This window comes from Malania oleifera, chromosome 11 (assembly GCF_029873635.1).
Source record: "Malania oleifera isolate guangnan ecotype guangnan chromosome 11, ASM2987363v1, whole genome shotgun sequence".
Taxonomy (NCBI): domain Eukaryota; kingdom Viridiplantae; phylum Streptophyta; class Magnoliopsida; order Santalales; family Ximeniaceae; genus Malania; species Malania oleifera.
The window spans coordinates 61837975-61852360 of NC_080427.1; the positions used below are offsets into that span (position 1 = coordinate 61837975).

Below are 14386 nucleotides of genomic sequence, written 5' to 3' on the forward strand. Positions count from 1 at the left end.
AGTAGCCTGATTGCTGCTTACTGCATGGCTTAAATTTGAATTGCTGCTATTGGGAAGAGAATCTTGCCTCAAACCAAAATTAATCTCACCTCTATTGGCCTTTCCCCTGTACATTATTATGCAAACGTCTATATCTGGCCATCCTGATTCATGAAGCAAGAAAAATCAGAGAGTTTATTCCCACTCTCATCTTGAAAGCATTCTGCCGTTCTCAAATAGGTACTTCATTCTTTGATATTCCACTACTTTCATTTTCCATTAGCTCATCTGCATGCATGGAATTCTTGGAGCTACTGCCTCTTCACCGTAAGACAAGTTCTGCAACTCCATTTTGGAATCAAAACAAATGAATCTAGCCTCAAAAGACAAAGACTCCACTGTCCTAAAGACCACCACCTAATCCTTCCACTCTATCTGGAATAAAGATTTATTTGGAAATGTTTTGAAAGAAAAGTTTAAAACATAAGATATACAATTCTCGTTGGCTTAGAAGCGTAACATAAGCAAATATTTTGAAGCTTTGTATATTGTTGCCCAGGAATATTCTCCCTCTTTGAAAAAAATTAGTCAACTGCTGAACCAGCCACTAGAGTTCTTTATTTATCTGGCCAATCACAAAGGTTTCGAATCATGAATCTCTGAAATACAAAGACTACTATCCATTGGAGTGGAAGAAAATGCTTTTCTGTCTATGTGTGTGATCCTTTTTCTGATAGCAGCATAACTGAACACCGGGGAATAAACAAAATCCTCAGAGTCGACTGATGCATCTATATTATTGAGTTGAGAGAAAGAGAAGATGGGACTAGTTTGTCTTTTCTTCCTAATTTGTCTTTTCTTCCTAGATGCTTTTCATAGCTATCCGATGATTCTGTAACTGCCGCTGCCAATAATTGATTGCTGTCTCAATATAATCATAAGTCGAGTTCGTGGATGACGAAATTCAGTCTGATGCTTCATTGAGAAGTGTCTTTTTTTGGAAAGTAGAATAATTTGTTGTGTACAAGATGGAAACTGGAAAATATGTTTGGATTGAATTCTTCTAAAAAATTCTCTAAGTAGCCTTACTGGATGATGACTCATGAAAACTTCTTTTCCATATGTTTTGAAATAGAGTGGTCTTCTTTGCTCCACTTTGGTTTTCAGTGGCTGGTTCTTTTGCAGCAGTTCCATTGAGGCATTCTTATATTCATTGCTTTTGGAGAGCTATGTTTTACTGATTTCCATTTTGTTGTCTTGGTCTTCTACCCCAACCCCTCCAGGTGGTGGAAATTTCTTGTTCTAGATTTTTTTTTTATTATTCTTTCTCCTCTTTTAATAATATTCTTCTGTTTCCACATATAAGAAAAATTTAATATAACAACCTGAGATGATTTGGACATGTTGGCTAGAATCTGTGGTCATGGGTCCTGATGGAATTGTCAAAATAGGTTTTGGAGTACTGGCTGCTTAAGGGGAAGGTGTAAATGAGATGAATTGTTGGTTAGAATGGATATATTATCTGATCTGCTGGAACCAATGTATGAGTTTCTTGTGCTGTCACATTCAGATGCTTTAGCATTTTGAGATGACCATTGAGAGATCCTAAAACAGATAATCTATGAATCGGGAAAATTTTGTTTTCCATAGTAATAAATTAGTAATCAGCAGTATACTTACCTGTCTTCTCTCCCTCCCTCCTCCTCCCCCCCACCCACCCACCCAGCACATGCCTGCGCACACAAATACACACAAAACAAATAATGTATATGTATGTGCTCATGTATTTGTTCTCTTACTTGATACTCAGTTGCACGAGTTCGCATGCCTGTGGCGTTCTGCATTTGTGCTATTGGTTTCCCTCTGTTGATAATTCCATGAGATCTCTTAAAGATACTTTTGTGGTCTTGAGATCTCTCTTTCTCTGGCTTTCACATACCTTTTTTTTTTTTACAGGTTCAGACATTGTTGGTGAAGTTGTAATTGCTACATTCCAAAGATTATGTGAACAGTTTGAGACTAAGGAGTTGGATTTGATGTGGGATTGCTTATGTGAGGAAATAACTGATTGTGTAAATAATGGCTGCTTGTTGCATGCAAGCCGCTTATTATCCCTGCTTATTTCAACTGTTCAGATAGATAAGGGGCGCAAGATTTCTGGTGAGATGTAAAATTGTTTCAATTTCTGTTTGTCTTTAATTGCAAGTCTTTTAATTGTTTTTACTTTTGTGCGTATTGACTTGCATAGTTCTTGCGCTGACAGCTTAAACTGTTATATTTTTGTGCAGATTACAAAAAAATATGTGGACTTGTGGAGTTGCTTGTGCAAACATATATCATTCCTTCTGGCCTTTTGGAGGCAGAGTATTCACATGAAATTGTTGATAAGGTTCTGCAGCTAATGCTCTGTATTCTTGATGGGCTTCACAGTTATAATGATACGTCTTCCATTTCTGCCGTTGCATTACAATGGGCTCCCATATTTAAGTTCAGGAACTCAAGGTATTACCTTCAATGAAATATTTTGGTGCTATTCTCTTTTCAGTTTATCAACCCTTTTGGTTATGACCAAGATGTTTTTTGAATTTCAGTTTGCTGACATTTATTAGAGAATTACTTCTGAAGGACCCTTGCATACCATATGCCTTCAGAGCCAATATTTTAAGGTAACGTCTAATGTTGCTTTTGTAATTGGAATTTTGTTGTCTTATTGTCTGTTTATATATTCATTAACTTTTTTTTTTCTTTTTTCTTTTTTTTTTTTTTAAATTTTGTTTTCAGTGTGTTAAATGATTTAATAGAAACTTCACAGGAAGAAGTTATATATCTGACACTAATGTTCTGTGAGAGGATGCAAATGCAAGGGTTTAATTTCATAGATGGGACATCTAATGAAGGGTTTTCAAGGATAGACAGTTTCTTGCGAGAGGCTCTGAGCCAATGGATTGCGATAATACATGACATTATACGAGGGGATCAATCATCTACTCATTTTCATGAGGCCAAGCTAGCTCTTCTGTGGGGAATTACAAGATGCTGTTCTTATACCCGAGATATCAAAGGAAACCGGCTGTTATTAATGGATTTGTTAGACCTACTTGATCAGCTTCTAATGCTTGATGCTGGTAAGGCATACTGTTGTTTCACTTTGTCAAAATTCTTTGTTGTAATTGCTTTTTGATTTTGGTGAATTTCATCATCTGTCTGTATGGTGTCTTTATTGGCAATATGATGTGGATATGATTTTCTTTTTTCTATGCATGCATTTGTGGGACCTACTGGTCTGTTACTGTATGCCTCCAGATCATCTACCTGAATTGATTCACATTTTCTGAGTTCTCTTGCTGGCTTTTTACTATTTTCTCAAGGTTATAATTGGAAAATATATTTTCATCCAATTTATTATTTATTTATTTCATACAAAACACTGGAATTGGATTGGTAAATTTCGCTTGCTAGCTTCTGTTTGCTTTTAGCATATGTTAACTGATTTTGTGAATTTAGTTCAGACAATATTGCAGGTCTTCCTAGATATGCTTGGCAAGGCCTAGTTGGTGCAGTGTTGAGTTCTTATCGCAAGTTGCTGATTTGTGAATATTCTGAACTAGAAGAAACTAGCAAATTTCTTCATCTTGCCAAAAGATACAAATCATCTTCACAAATACTGCTTGCTGTGGCTGATCTTTTGGATTCAATGCACAAGTAAGTTTGTATGTTGAAAATGGATGTACTTTATTCTTGTTTGTTCTGTACTAATCGTTGATGTTGTACTATGTTTGAGCTATTTCTATTGTTAACCTATTTATGACAACAAATATTGCAGGCCTACTTTCCAAGCAGACACCAGCAATAAAATAGTTCATCCAGAGCTTACTGCAGAGAAGGCAAGGGAGGCAATGGAAGTTTTTTCTGAGAATTTATGCAATTCTGACAAAGAGATTCGTGTTTCGACTCTTAGAATATTGCGTCATTATGAACTGCTGGATTGTGACTTTTTAATGGAGGCGCGGTCTTTTCAGAAAAAAATGGAAACTGGTGTTTCTGAAAATTGTCCTTTGGATACCAAATATAATAATGTACACATCTATTTTTATCTTATTCTGCACTTGTTGCTTCACAGTTGTTTATCATATTATAATCATTTGATTTTACACTGACCTTCCCTCTATTTTTTCAGGCTTTTGAGCTTCTTCATTTGATTGAGGGAACCCCTCTTTCCATTGCTACGAGCAGGAAAGTTACGTTATTCATCTCTAAAATACAGATGGATCTCACCGCTGCTAGGATATCTGAAGGTTATATACCTGCTATTTTGAACGGGATTGTGGGCATTTTTCATAACCGGTTTAGCTACTTGTGGAATCCAGCAGTAGAATGCCTTGCTGTTCTTATTAACAATCATGTTGGGGTTGTATGGGACATATTTGTTTGTGTTATTGAACAATACCAGTTTAAATTTCTAACATGTGAAGATGTACTTAACATCGTCGAGTCTGATTCTTCGGACAGATTAAGTGGTATGTGCCAACTTCTTTCTTGCCTTTGTTATGGTGTCTCTTTAAATTGAATGGAAACTCGACTTATTTGGATGCTCGTCTGAAATTTTTTGGTTCTGTATGGTTCATATTCTTGGGATGTTTAGCCAACTTATTGTCTGGTGTAACACTAAAATATTCTATATTACCAGCTGAAAGAAGAAAAGGAAAAAGAAAGTTTAAAAGGGTTTTACGTTATTCAGTCTAAGCGATTTTCAAATCTCATCTTCATATTTTTTAATTGATGGACAATATTAGGATTATAATGCAGTCTCTGCCTAATTTCAGGCCTTGTTGATTGTTTCAATCAGTTCACTAATCGTTCGCATGATAGCACTCCATGTGCAACAGTGTTATCTCTGTTGCTGCAGTCCTTGCAAAAGATCCCTAATGTTGTTGAGTCTCGGTCTCGGCAAATTATACCTTTGTTCTTGAAGTTTTTAGGTTACAATATTGATGATCTTGTCAGGTAATTATTCTTGTTCTTGTGCATTTGGTTGAATATTTTGTTTCTGCTTGTGTGAACTTTTTGTGTATGTAGGATCTCATGTTTTCTTATTCATTTTTGATTTATTGTTCTATTTTGAGTTTGTAGTGTGGGATCATTTAAATCACATGCTTGTAAAGGTAAAGAATGGACGAGTGTCCTTAAAGAATGGCTGAACTTGTTGAAACTGATGGGGAACCTGAAGTCTTCGTATTGCAGTCGATTTCTCAAAGAAGTTCTCGAAATTAGGTTGGTATACTTGTGTGTGTGGCATTGTAACAGTTCTTGTGCTGGTGTATGTATGTTGTTTGTTCTCATCAGAAGTTAAATCTTTGACTCACTGGATCCCTGGAGAAGTATTAAAAAATTCAATAGGAAGATTGAAAGATTTTTTTTTTTGTTTTATCAGGCTTCTTGATCAAAATGATGCTGAAACACAGATGAAAGTTCTTGATTGTCTATTAATTTGGAAAGATGATTTCTTGCTCCCTTATGCTCAACATCTGAAAAACCTGATCAATTCAAGGAGTTTGCGAGAAGAACTCACAACATGGAGTTTATCAAAAGAGTCTAATTTTATTGAACAACACCATAGAAATCATCTTGTACCTTTAATTATCCAACTTCTAATGCCAAAAGTCAGAACACCAAAGATGCTTGCATCTCGAAAGGTATTTTTGATTTTTGATTTTTGATTTCTTGTTTTAAATGAAACTTTATACAAAGGCTCTACTATTCTCCACATTATTCTTTCTTTGAGCACCAGATTTACTGTTTTGATGTTTGTACTTTTATTGCCAGCACACTAGTTCACATCATCGAAAGGCAGTCCTTGGTTTCATAGCTCAACTTGATGTGGACGAGCTTCCTCTTTTCCTTGCCATGTTAATAAAGTCTTTGCGAATTATTTCAGAGGCAACTGATATTTCTGCTAATAGGTTGTGGAGCTCACCTGATAACTTCAGTGGTGATTTTCAACTAGTCAGTTTCTTGAAGTATTTTACAAGGGATAATATAGTGGCCCTTTCTTGGAAGAAGAGGTTTGGATTTATGCATCTAATTGAAGATATTCTTGTGGTTTTTGATGAATCGCGTGTTAGACCATTTCTTGATCTATTAATGGGTTGTGTTGTCCGAGTACTGGAAAGCTGCACATCAAGTCTTAATAGTGCAAAATGCAATGGAAATTTTCCTATGTACAATGATGCTATGAACACCACAGTGGATGACGAGGATGTTGCATCTGAAATTCATGTTATGGTATATTTATGTTGTGTTGAATATTCTGTATCATGAATACAGCTAATATATTTGTTCTAGAAGTATTTTTTTCCAACTCATTCCAGGCATGTTCGGTTGGGTTTTGCAAATGGGTCGTGAATGTGCTTCATTCTAGTGCTTGAAAATAATACTTAAATGTTTCTTATATTTTTGTAGACAGGGATAATGTTAGTTGGGAATTTATTCCCTTTTTTTTTTTTTTTGGAAAATTAGGAGGCAATTTAATTCCTGTATTTTTTTGTGTATGTATGTGTATATTTTCTGTTGCACGAGTAGCAGGAATGAATTGGAAACTAACCAAAATATGGGTGTTTGTGCAGACTGGCACCTCTGTGAAGCAGTTCAAGGAGTTAAGGTCCTTGTGTCTGAAAATAACTTCTCATGTTCTCAATAAGTATGATGATCATTTTTTTGGCTGTGGATTCTGGGACCTATTCTTTATGTCAGTAAAGCCTCTGATTCACAGTTTTAAGCAGGAGGCTTCTAGCAGTGAGAAACCTAGCTCTTTGTTTTCTTGCTTTGTTGGTATGAGTAAAAGCCACAACCTTGTATCACTATTGTGTCGGGAAGAGAATCTTGTTTGTGACATTTTTTCGATTTTATCCATCACTACTGCATCAGAGGCCATTTTATCTTGCGTTCTTAAGTTCATTGAGAACCTATTGATTCTTGATACTGAGTTGGGTGATGAAGACAATTCAATCAAACAGATTTTGGTTCCCAACCTAGACTCACTCATCTGCAACCTGCATTGTCTTTTTCTGAAGAAGGCAACCAAAAGGTATGAGTGGTGCCTTTTCAATAATCTGTTTTTATCTTGCATTTCTCGCTTATGGGGATTTCTCTTCAAGTAAAACTTCAGTTAAAGGTACACCTTGTTTCTTCTCTGCTGATTGCAGGGATCTTCCCAAATGTTTCAAAATATAACATCGACTTTGTTTGAGGATTGTTTGTTAGTATTCCTTGCCATGCGTGGGCTCTGATATCAAACCTAACCAACAAAGAAGTTTATTAATTACAGGGCCATTTCTCAACCCAAAAAAAAGTTGACTATGTTTGTGTTAAACCACATGATCAATTATGAGCTACCAAAATTCATTTAGTCTTAATTTCTTGAACATTGCACACATGATTCAAACTTAGAAAAATTCAATTTCATTTTTATATAATTCAGACTAACATCCATCTACAAAGAACAGTGTTTAAAATGCTTTTATTTGTTTCCAAAAATTAAAAATGAGCAAATATGAAATGCAAATAAGTAATGTGTGAAAAGTTGTGGGCCTCATCCTTTTTAAATTATAATAAAATACATGCTTCTGTGTCTTTCCAAAAAACATCTTATGAACTCAAAATAATGAGTGATTCACAGAAGTTTGAGTCCTTTACATTCAAAGAATATTTTTTAAAACATAAAGTCGGTTATTGGTTGATCAACATTAATTAATTTATTTTGTAGTTAATATTATTAGAAATTAGGGTTGGTGTTTGGAGGCAAGAGAAGATCTATTCCTCTACTAGTACTTGTATGTATATATCAATATATAGATTACTTTCTTATTTGTCCTGTTTGTTATATATATATATATATAGATTACCTTCTTATGTGTCCTGTTTGTTGACTGAAAAACTGTGATAGAAATTGATTGTTTTAGCAAAACATTACTGTTTAAAAGCAAAATTTTCTCCCAATTTCATTTTAAAGGACAAATGGACAATTTTGGATGAACTTGCAATTTACAAGGACAATTATGGGGAAGAAACTTCTTAATTGAAGTAAATAATGATGCAAAAATGTATTGATTTTAACTGCAATATTCTCAACATCATCACTGTTGCCCCTAGAGTTGAGTCTAGAGGGGGGAGTGAATAGACTCTTTTGCGTATTTGTGATTTTCTCTACAAAATAAAATCTTGGCAAGATACAAATGATTATATCACAATATATATATATATATATATATATAAAAAATAATATACCATGCACGAAATGTAAATAAAAGAGTATAGAGAAGAGAAGTTTAAGAAATGATATTAACGTGGTTCGGCCCCTTGTCTATGGGTGTACACGGCTCGGTTCGGTTTGGTTATTGCCAAAACCGTCAATCGAATTGAACTCCTCGGTTTTTAAAACTACTGAACCGAAACCAAACCGTATACTGTCGGTTTATGAAAAAACTAAACCGTCAATTTTGCAGTTGAGTTCAGTTATTTTCAGTTTCTAACTGAGCCAAGGCTTTGAATGCAAAGCCCAGCACATGAGACATAATGTAAGGAGGAGCCAACTAGAATATATAAGGTGGGGAAACTTGTTTTCTTCCCCTAGCATTAAGCGGTTCCTGTACAAGAAGGCAGGAACTGGCAAATTATCTCAAATTCTTCTCTCTTGTCAGGCGGTTTCTGCACAAGAAGGTCGCCGGGAAGGGCTGCAGGCTGTTCGATCAAATCGGCAAACCAAGGAGTTCAAATTTGAATTGGTGGAGAGGCTTCACTTCAGGAGTAACACAGATCTAAAAGAACAGCTCTGCTGATTTTTAATTACCTGCGTTTCTCTTCCCTAATAGCAGAGCTCTCTCTCTCTCTCTCTCTCTCTCCCGTTGGGCATGCCTTCGCTGTTAATTAATAGATAATCTCAAGTCTGAAACACCTCGAGATCGGATGTTTTAAATATGGAATGGAGTTCTGTGAAGTTCAGAGTAAAGAGAGAGAAATATGGGTTCACGCTTCATCGTGGAGCGTAAGTAGCCATAGTCTATGGAATCTAATGAGGCTCGTCTGTGATGAAAGTTCCTTTAACCATTCAAGTGATTCGTTGGAGAAGACGTGAAGAAGAGGAAATTGCTGGTGGAGGTGGTTTCTCGCCGGCGATTGGCGATCCAACAGGCAACAACTTTAAATATCAGTATTATATAAAATTATAATTTATTAATTTGGTTTTCGGTTTTTTCGGTTTGGTTATGATCCAAAATCGAAACCGAAACCGAAACCACAAACCAAAAAAACGAACCAAATTGTGTTTCGGTCCGGTTTTCGGTTTTTCAGCAATTTTTGTACACCCCTACCCTTGCTTATGTCCATGCCTTGAGACACACTCAAGGATTCTAAGTCCACTATATGTGCTCCTTAAGGACGGAGAAGCCTTTACATCACCAAGGGAACAAATCCCTTCTCGTTCACAAAGAGCCTTAGCAAGGGAACAAATCCCTTATCGCTCAAAAAGAGCCTTCAAGCAAGGTTCACCAAGAACACTTTAAGCTATTTTCACCAAGAACCCTTTACAACTTGAACAAGATATGAAGGTGTTGTTGTAGTAGATGATGCTCCTTGAATGAGCTGATTACAACATAAAGAAATCCTCACACTAATCTCTCAAGTAATGAGTCACATACAAGTATAGAGAGCAAGACAGATAGTGAGCACTAAAATGATGAACTAAAATGTAAAGTGCTTGTAAATGATATTCACTAATTATGAAGTACTTGGATTGATACTAGAACAAGTTAGAAGCCTTGTATTTATAGGAAAAATTGAGTTCTAGCCATTTTATGGCCGTTGGGCATAAAAAATGATTTATTTTTTTGAAAACTAGCCATTTATAGCCGTTGGGTTTTGAATCTTGACACAAATTGTCGACGGATTCACAAAACCTTGGATGGTTTTCTCCAAACCATTGACGCTTTACTCAAATGGACGGTTTGCTTCAGGTCATTTTCCTAATTAGTTTTTGCTTGAACCTGTCGATGTACCTATGGAAAACCGTCGACAATTTTCCCTGTTTCTTTAAATCCTTGATTTTATTGTATTTTAGGTACATAAGAATGATCTTAACCCAATCGGGACCAAGTATATTAAAGTGTACAACACTTAGACTATTTAACCCTTGTCCCATAATAAATAAAATTTGAGTATAGGATATTATCATGGTTTTGTATTTGAAAAAATATTAAGTATGAAACTATGAAAAACTTATTTTTCATTTGAATGATTGATTGATATCCTATATACTCTATGGACTAGTATGCATATGCATATAACTCTTGCTCAATAAGCTTGCGTGAAACAGTAATACAAGAGTTACGACATATCTACCTCAAACACTCCCCATTACATATGAATTCACACTTGATCCGTTGGATGTGCTTGAGATCTTTCCATGTGAGTGTTCCACTTGATTTTTGCCCATGTGAGTGTCCACTTGATCTTTGCTTTTTATCTTGTATCTTCATGATTTCGCCACTTGTACCTATCATAGCTTGATTTGCAAAGTTTAGTGACTTAGAACCACTAATGGGTTGTGATCATCAAAATACGATAATTAGGCCACTAAGTCTAACAATCACTATTATCACTGTATTTGACAATCAATAGGTGGGTGCTTACTGATCAAATTGGCAAACTTACTGGGAAGTTTATGTTATTTTTGAAATGTTAGAAGCTCCTGTTTTTACAACGGAACTCATGGAAGTAACTGTAATTTACCTTGAAAGTTTTTTTATCTATTAGTTCTTGGATTTTTGATTAGTTTGTGTCTTTTGGGACTGATACGATGTATGCTTGTTGCTGACTGGAGCTCTCCAGTGAACCAGATATTGCAATATGATTGGCCATCAGTGGAAAACAATGTGTAAAATATAATAACATTTGCGCATATTTGGGTTTTGCATCTTGCTATAAATTTGCAAGAAAATTGAAGTGTTAGTGAAAATAATGGAATGAATTTTTTATTAAGGAAGCTACATGTTGTAAATAGAAATTAGAAGACTCTGATTGATATGTTAAATCAGATAGAATAAGAGAAGGTGTAAGTTTCACTATGCTAATGTTCTTGTGTGGATAAATTTATAATATTTTAAATCCATGATTGAAACTGCCTTTGGTATTGTCCTCTATCCTCTTTGCGTTTTGGTGATGGAAGTGCTATGCAAAATCTTGGCTATGGCAACAGGGAATGGGTTGCTTCTTGAAGGGAACTTAATTTCCCATCATTTATGGAGACAAGGCCATGATTTTTTGTGTCATATTTAAAAGAAATTGTGAATTCAAGATGTATCTTATTGTGTTTTTTGACAGCATTGGGTTTAAGGTGAATTTGGGGAAGAGTGAAATGCCATTGAGGAATTGAAAGGGAGCTTTTGGCTTGTGCCTTGGGTTGTAAGGTCGGAAGTCATCATAGAGATATTTCAAGGACAGTGGAGTACGGGATCCAGGGCAGGAAAGATTTGAAAATAAGCTTCTGGGATGGGTTTTTTTTTACTAAGAGCCAAGCCATTCATATGATGGTTCAGAGTTTCAAACCTACCTATCCTTTTTTTTGGAGGCTATTAGAGGCAATATAGTTTGTTGCAAATCGCATGACTCCCATGTGCACAATATCCCCTTCATAGGGCTCCCTCACCTGACCAAGTAATTTCTTTAATAAACAAGAAGTATATTAATAGAGAAAGAATGTACAAAACAGGAGAATATGTAATCCTCCAGAAAAACAAAAACTAAAACAAAAAAATAAAATACAAAACAGCAAACTAATCACGCCGAACTTCAAAACACATTCTTTTGAAGCAACCAGCAACCACAACCCATAAAGATGGTATTGAATCTTATCCCAAATCAGGACCAAGAAGTCTTCTTCTCCTTAAAAAATGTGAGTGTTTCTTTCCATCTAAATACCCCATGACATGGCATACAAGCAACATCTCCATAGGGCAGACCTGTCTTTGTTCCATCCGAAGCCCAAAAAAAGTGGCCGGCATATCCTCCACCTACTTAAGACAAACCTAACGCGTACCAATAAAACCAAAAAGCTTGTTCGAAATTCTTCAAGAGAAAAACAATGGGTAAACAAATGAGAGGCAGATTCAAAACTATGAAAACAAAGAACACATGCATCCGGAGGTAATCCCATAGAAGGCCTCCTACTTTTCTGTAATAGATTGTTTTGTAAACTCAATTGAGGACAACCATCCAATTTATTTTAGAGGGAACTTTAGCCTTCCAATTCTGTGACAGAATGAAACTATGAACATTCACCCGGATAAAATAATTCAAAGATTGAATTTCAAGAAAAAATTCCCGAAGAATCCAGCACCCACTTCCTCACATACTTCCGACACAAGCTCCTCCATCTCTCTATCATTCAGAGATCTACGGAAATTGCAAATCCCATGAGAAATTCTCCCCAGAAAAGAAGAAAAAACGGCTCCATTTTGTAGCCGAATTCCACACCCAAGGGTCTTCCCAGAAATGAATGAGCCACTGATTATCCACCTTGAATTTGGTATTGGTGATGGAATGTGGATAAGGCTGTAATATACATCTCCAATGACTCAAAAAACAGATCTAAAACCTTCATTAATATCCGACCCATTTTCCTGTAAGCCAAATTAATTTTTTATTAACTTTTTGCCAAAGTAGTTCTCCTCTAAAGCAAACCTCCCTAACCAATTACTCATCAAGGCAGTGATTTTAGACACCAAATTCCCAAGACCCTAACCCCTTTCCTTCTTTGACCTACATGCTGCCTCCAGCCTCCCAACTAACGAAATGATCTTTCTTCTTCCCATTCCCAGAAGAAAGAAAGTCTCTCGTGGACTTTCGTTGACCTGAATGCCACCTCCCAACTAACCAAATGATCTTTCTTCTTCCCATTTCTAAAAGAAAGAAAATCTCTCATGAACATTCTTTGACCTACACACCGCCTCCTAACTAACCAAATGATCCTTCTCCTCAATCCCAGACGAAAGAAAGTCTTTCATGATTTCTCAATAGTTCTTGCCACCCTAGAAACTTCAAAACTGCACAAAAAAAATAAAAATAAAAGGGTACACTAGAAAGACAAGACTAAATAAGAGTAATTTGATCACCTTAAGAAAACAGAGCAACCTTTCATCCATCTGCTTAGCCACTTTCTCAACCACATCCACAGGAACCTAAAAACCCCACAGATCTAGGATTACCACCCAAAGGAACCCCCAGATATGTCAAATGTGAATCAAGAATAGCACACCTTGCTGAAGAAGCCAACTCCAAAGATCTATCATTTCCCAATTTGTACCTTGTATGCAACTTTTTCCTAAATTAATTTTTAACCCCATACCAGAAGTTGTAAAATGTTAAGCACATTGGGAAAGACTCCCCTGGATTCCCTAAAAGGAAGATAGTGTCATTGGGAAAACTGATGGTGAGACACTATGACCGTCTCACTGCCCCCATTGGCTACCTCACAAACCCTGTCAATCTACTCAAGAAATGAACTACCGATGGAAAACAAGAAATGGGGACACTCCTTGTCTAACAGTTCTTTGATTCAGGCTCTCAGCGTTAGATAGACAACCCCTCTCTTGATGAAGTAATTACCCATGGTTATATATAGAATTAGTTATCTTTCCTCCATTGCCAGATCAAATTACTTTTGGTGTACAAGAATTTTTTTATTTGCAAATATCAGGGTGCACAATAGAAACTAAGTCTTGGTATAGTGCCTCGAGGTGCACTAGACAAGGGGAATTCTGCCTTATCTTGCTAGTATCCTTTTGTATTATTTCTCAATTTTTAGGATTCATGCAGGGATTGCTACTAAGCTCGAGAAAATTATGAGGGGCAGCAGGGAAGAGGGATCATTTAGTTGGCTGGGATCTTATGTGTCTAAATGGAAGGTGGTATGGGTCTTGGAAATTTGGTGTCTAAAAACATTACTCTCTTGGTAAATGGCTTTGGTGGTTCCCTTTAGTGGATTCATCCCTTTGGCATAGAGTCATTAAAAGTAAGCTTGGATTGCATGTGAATGTTGGGATATTATCTTGGGATCTAGATGTTCTTCGGAAAGTCTGTGAATGACTATTTCTCAAATTGATTGCTCTTCATTGCGCATGCTAAGTTTGTTCTAGGTGAGGGTTCTCTTATACGTTTTTGGGCAGATATATGCGTTGGGAATGTGGTTTTGTCCGTTTCTTTTCCTTGTATTTTTATTTTGAATTCAGGGAATAAAACTGCTATTACCCCCCTTTTTTTTGGGTGTTTCAGATAGTCTTATGCCTTATTAGGATTTTCATTTTTGTGGATTTATTATTGACAAGGAGCCAGATGAGCTTCCTTATTTGTTGCTGAC

The 14386-nt window shown here is 36.1% G+C and overlaps 1 protein-coding gene across 2 annotated transcripts in view; it reads left to right on the forward strand.

Annotated features, from left to right (window-relative positions):
- LOC131167895 (uncharacterized) overlaps positions 1-14386 on the forward strand; it is a 97980-nt gene that overhangs the window by 60047 nt on the left and 23547 nt on the right. The window contains exons 9-20 of one of the 2 annotated variants that reach the window (XM_058126955.1): positions 1936-2139; positions 2268-2481; positions 2571-2645; positions 2761-3104; positions 3489-3681; positions 3803-4055; positions 4157-4496; positions 4803-4983; positions 5110-5250; positions 5411-5672; positions 5803-6261; positions 6603-7063. In XM_058126955.1, the coding sequence (XP_057982938.1) occupies positions 1936-2139; positions 2268-2481; positions 2571-2645; positions 2761-3104; positions 3489-3681; positions 3803-4055; positions 4157-4496; positions 4803-4983; positions 5110-5250; positions 5411-5672; positions 5803-6261; positions 6603-7063 (3127 nt within the window). The remainder of the gene's footprint in view (positions 1-1935; positions 2140-2267; positions 2482-2570; positions 2646-2760; positions 3105-3488; positions 3682-3802; positions 4056-4156; positions 4497-4802; positions 4984-5109; positions 5251-5410; positions 5673-5802; positions 6262-6602; positions 7064-14386) is intronic. The other variant, XM_058126957.1, reaches the window with a different exon arrangement.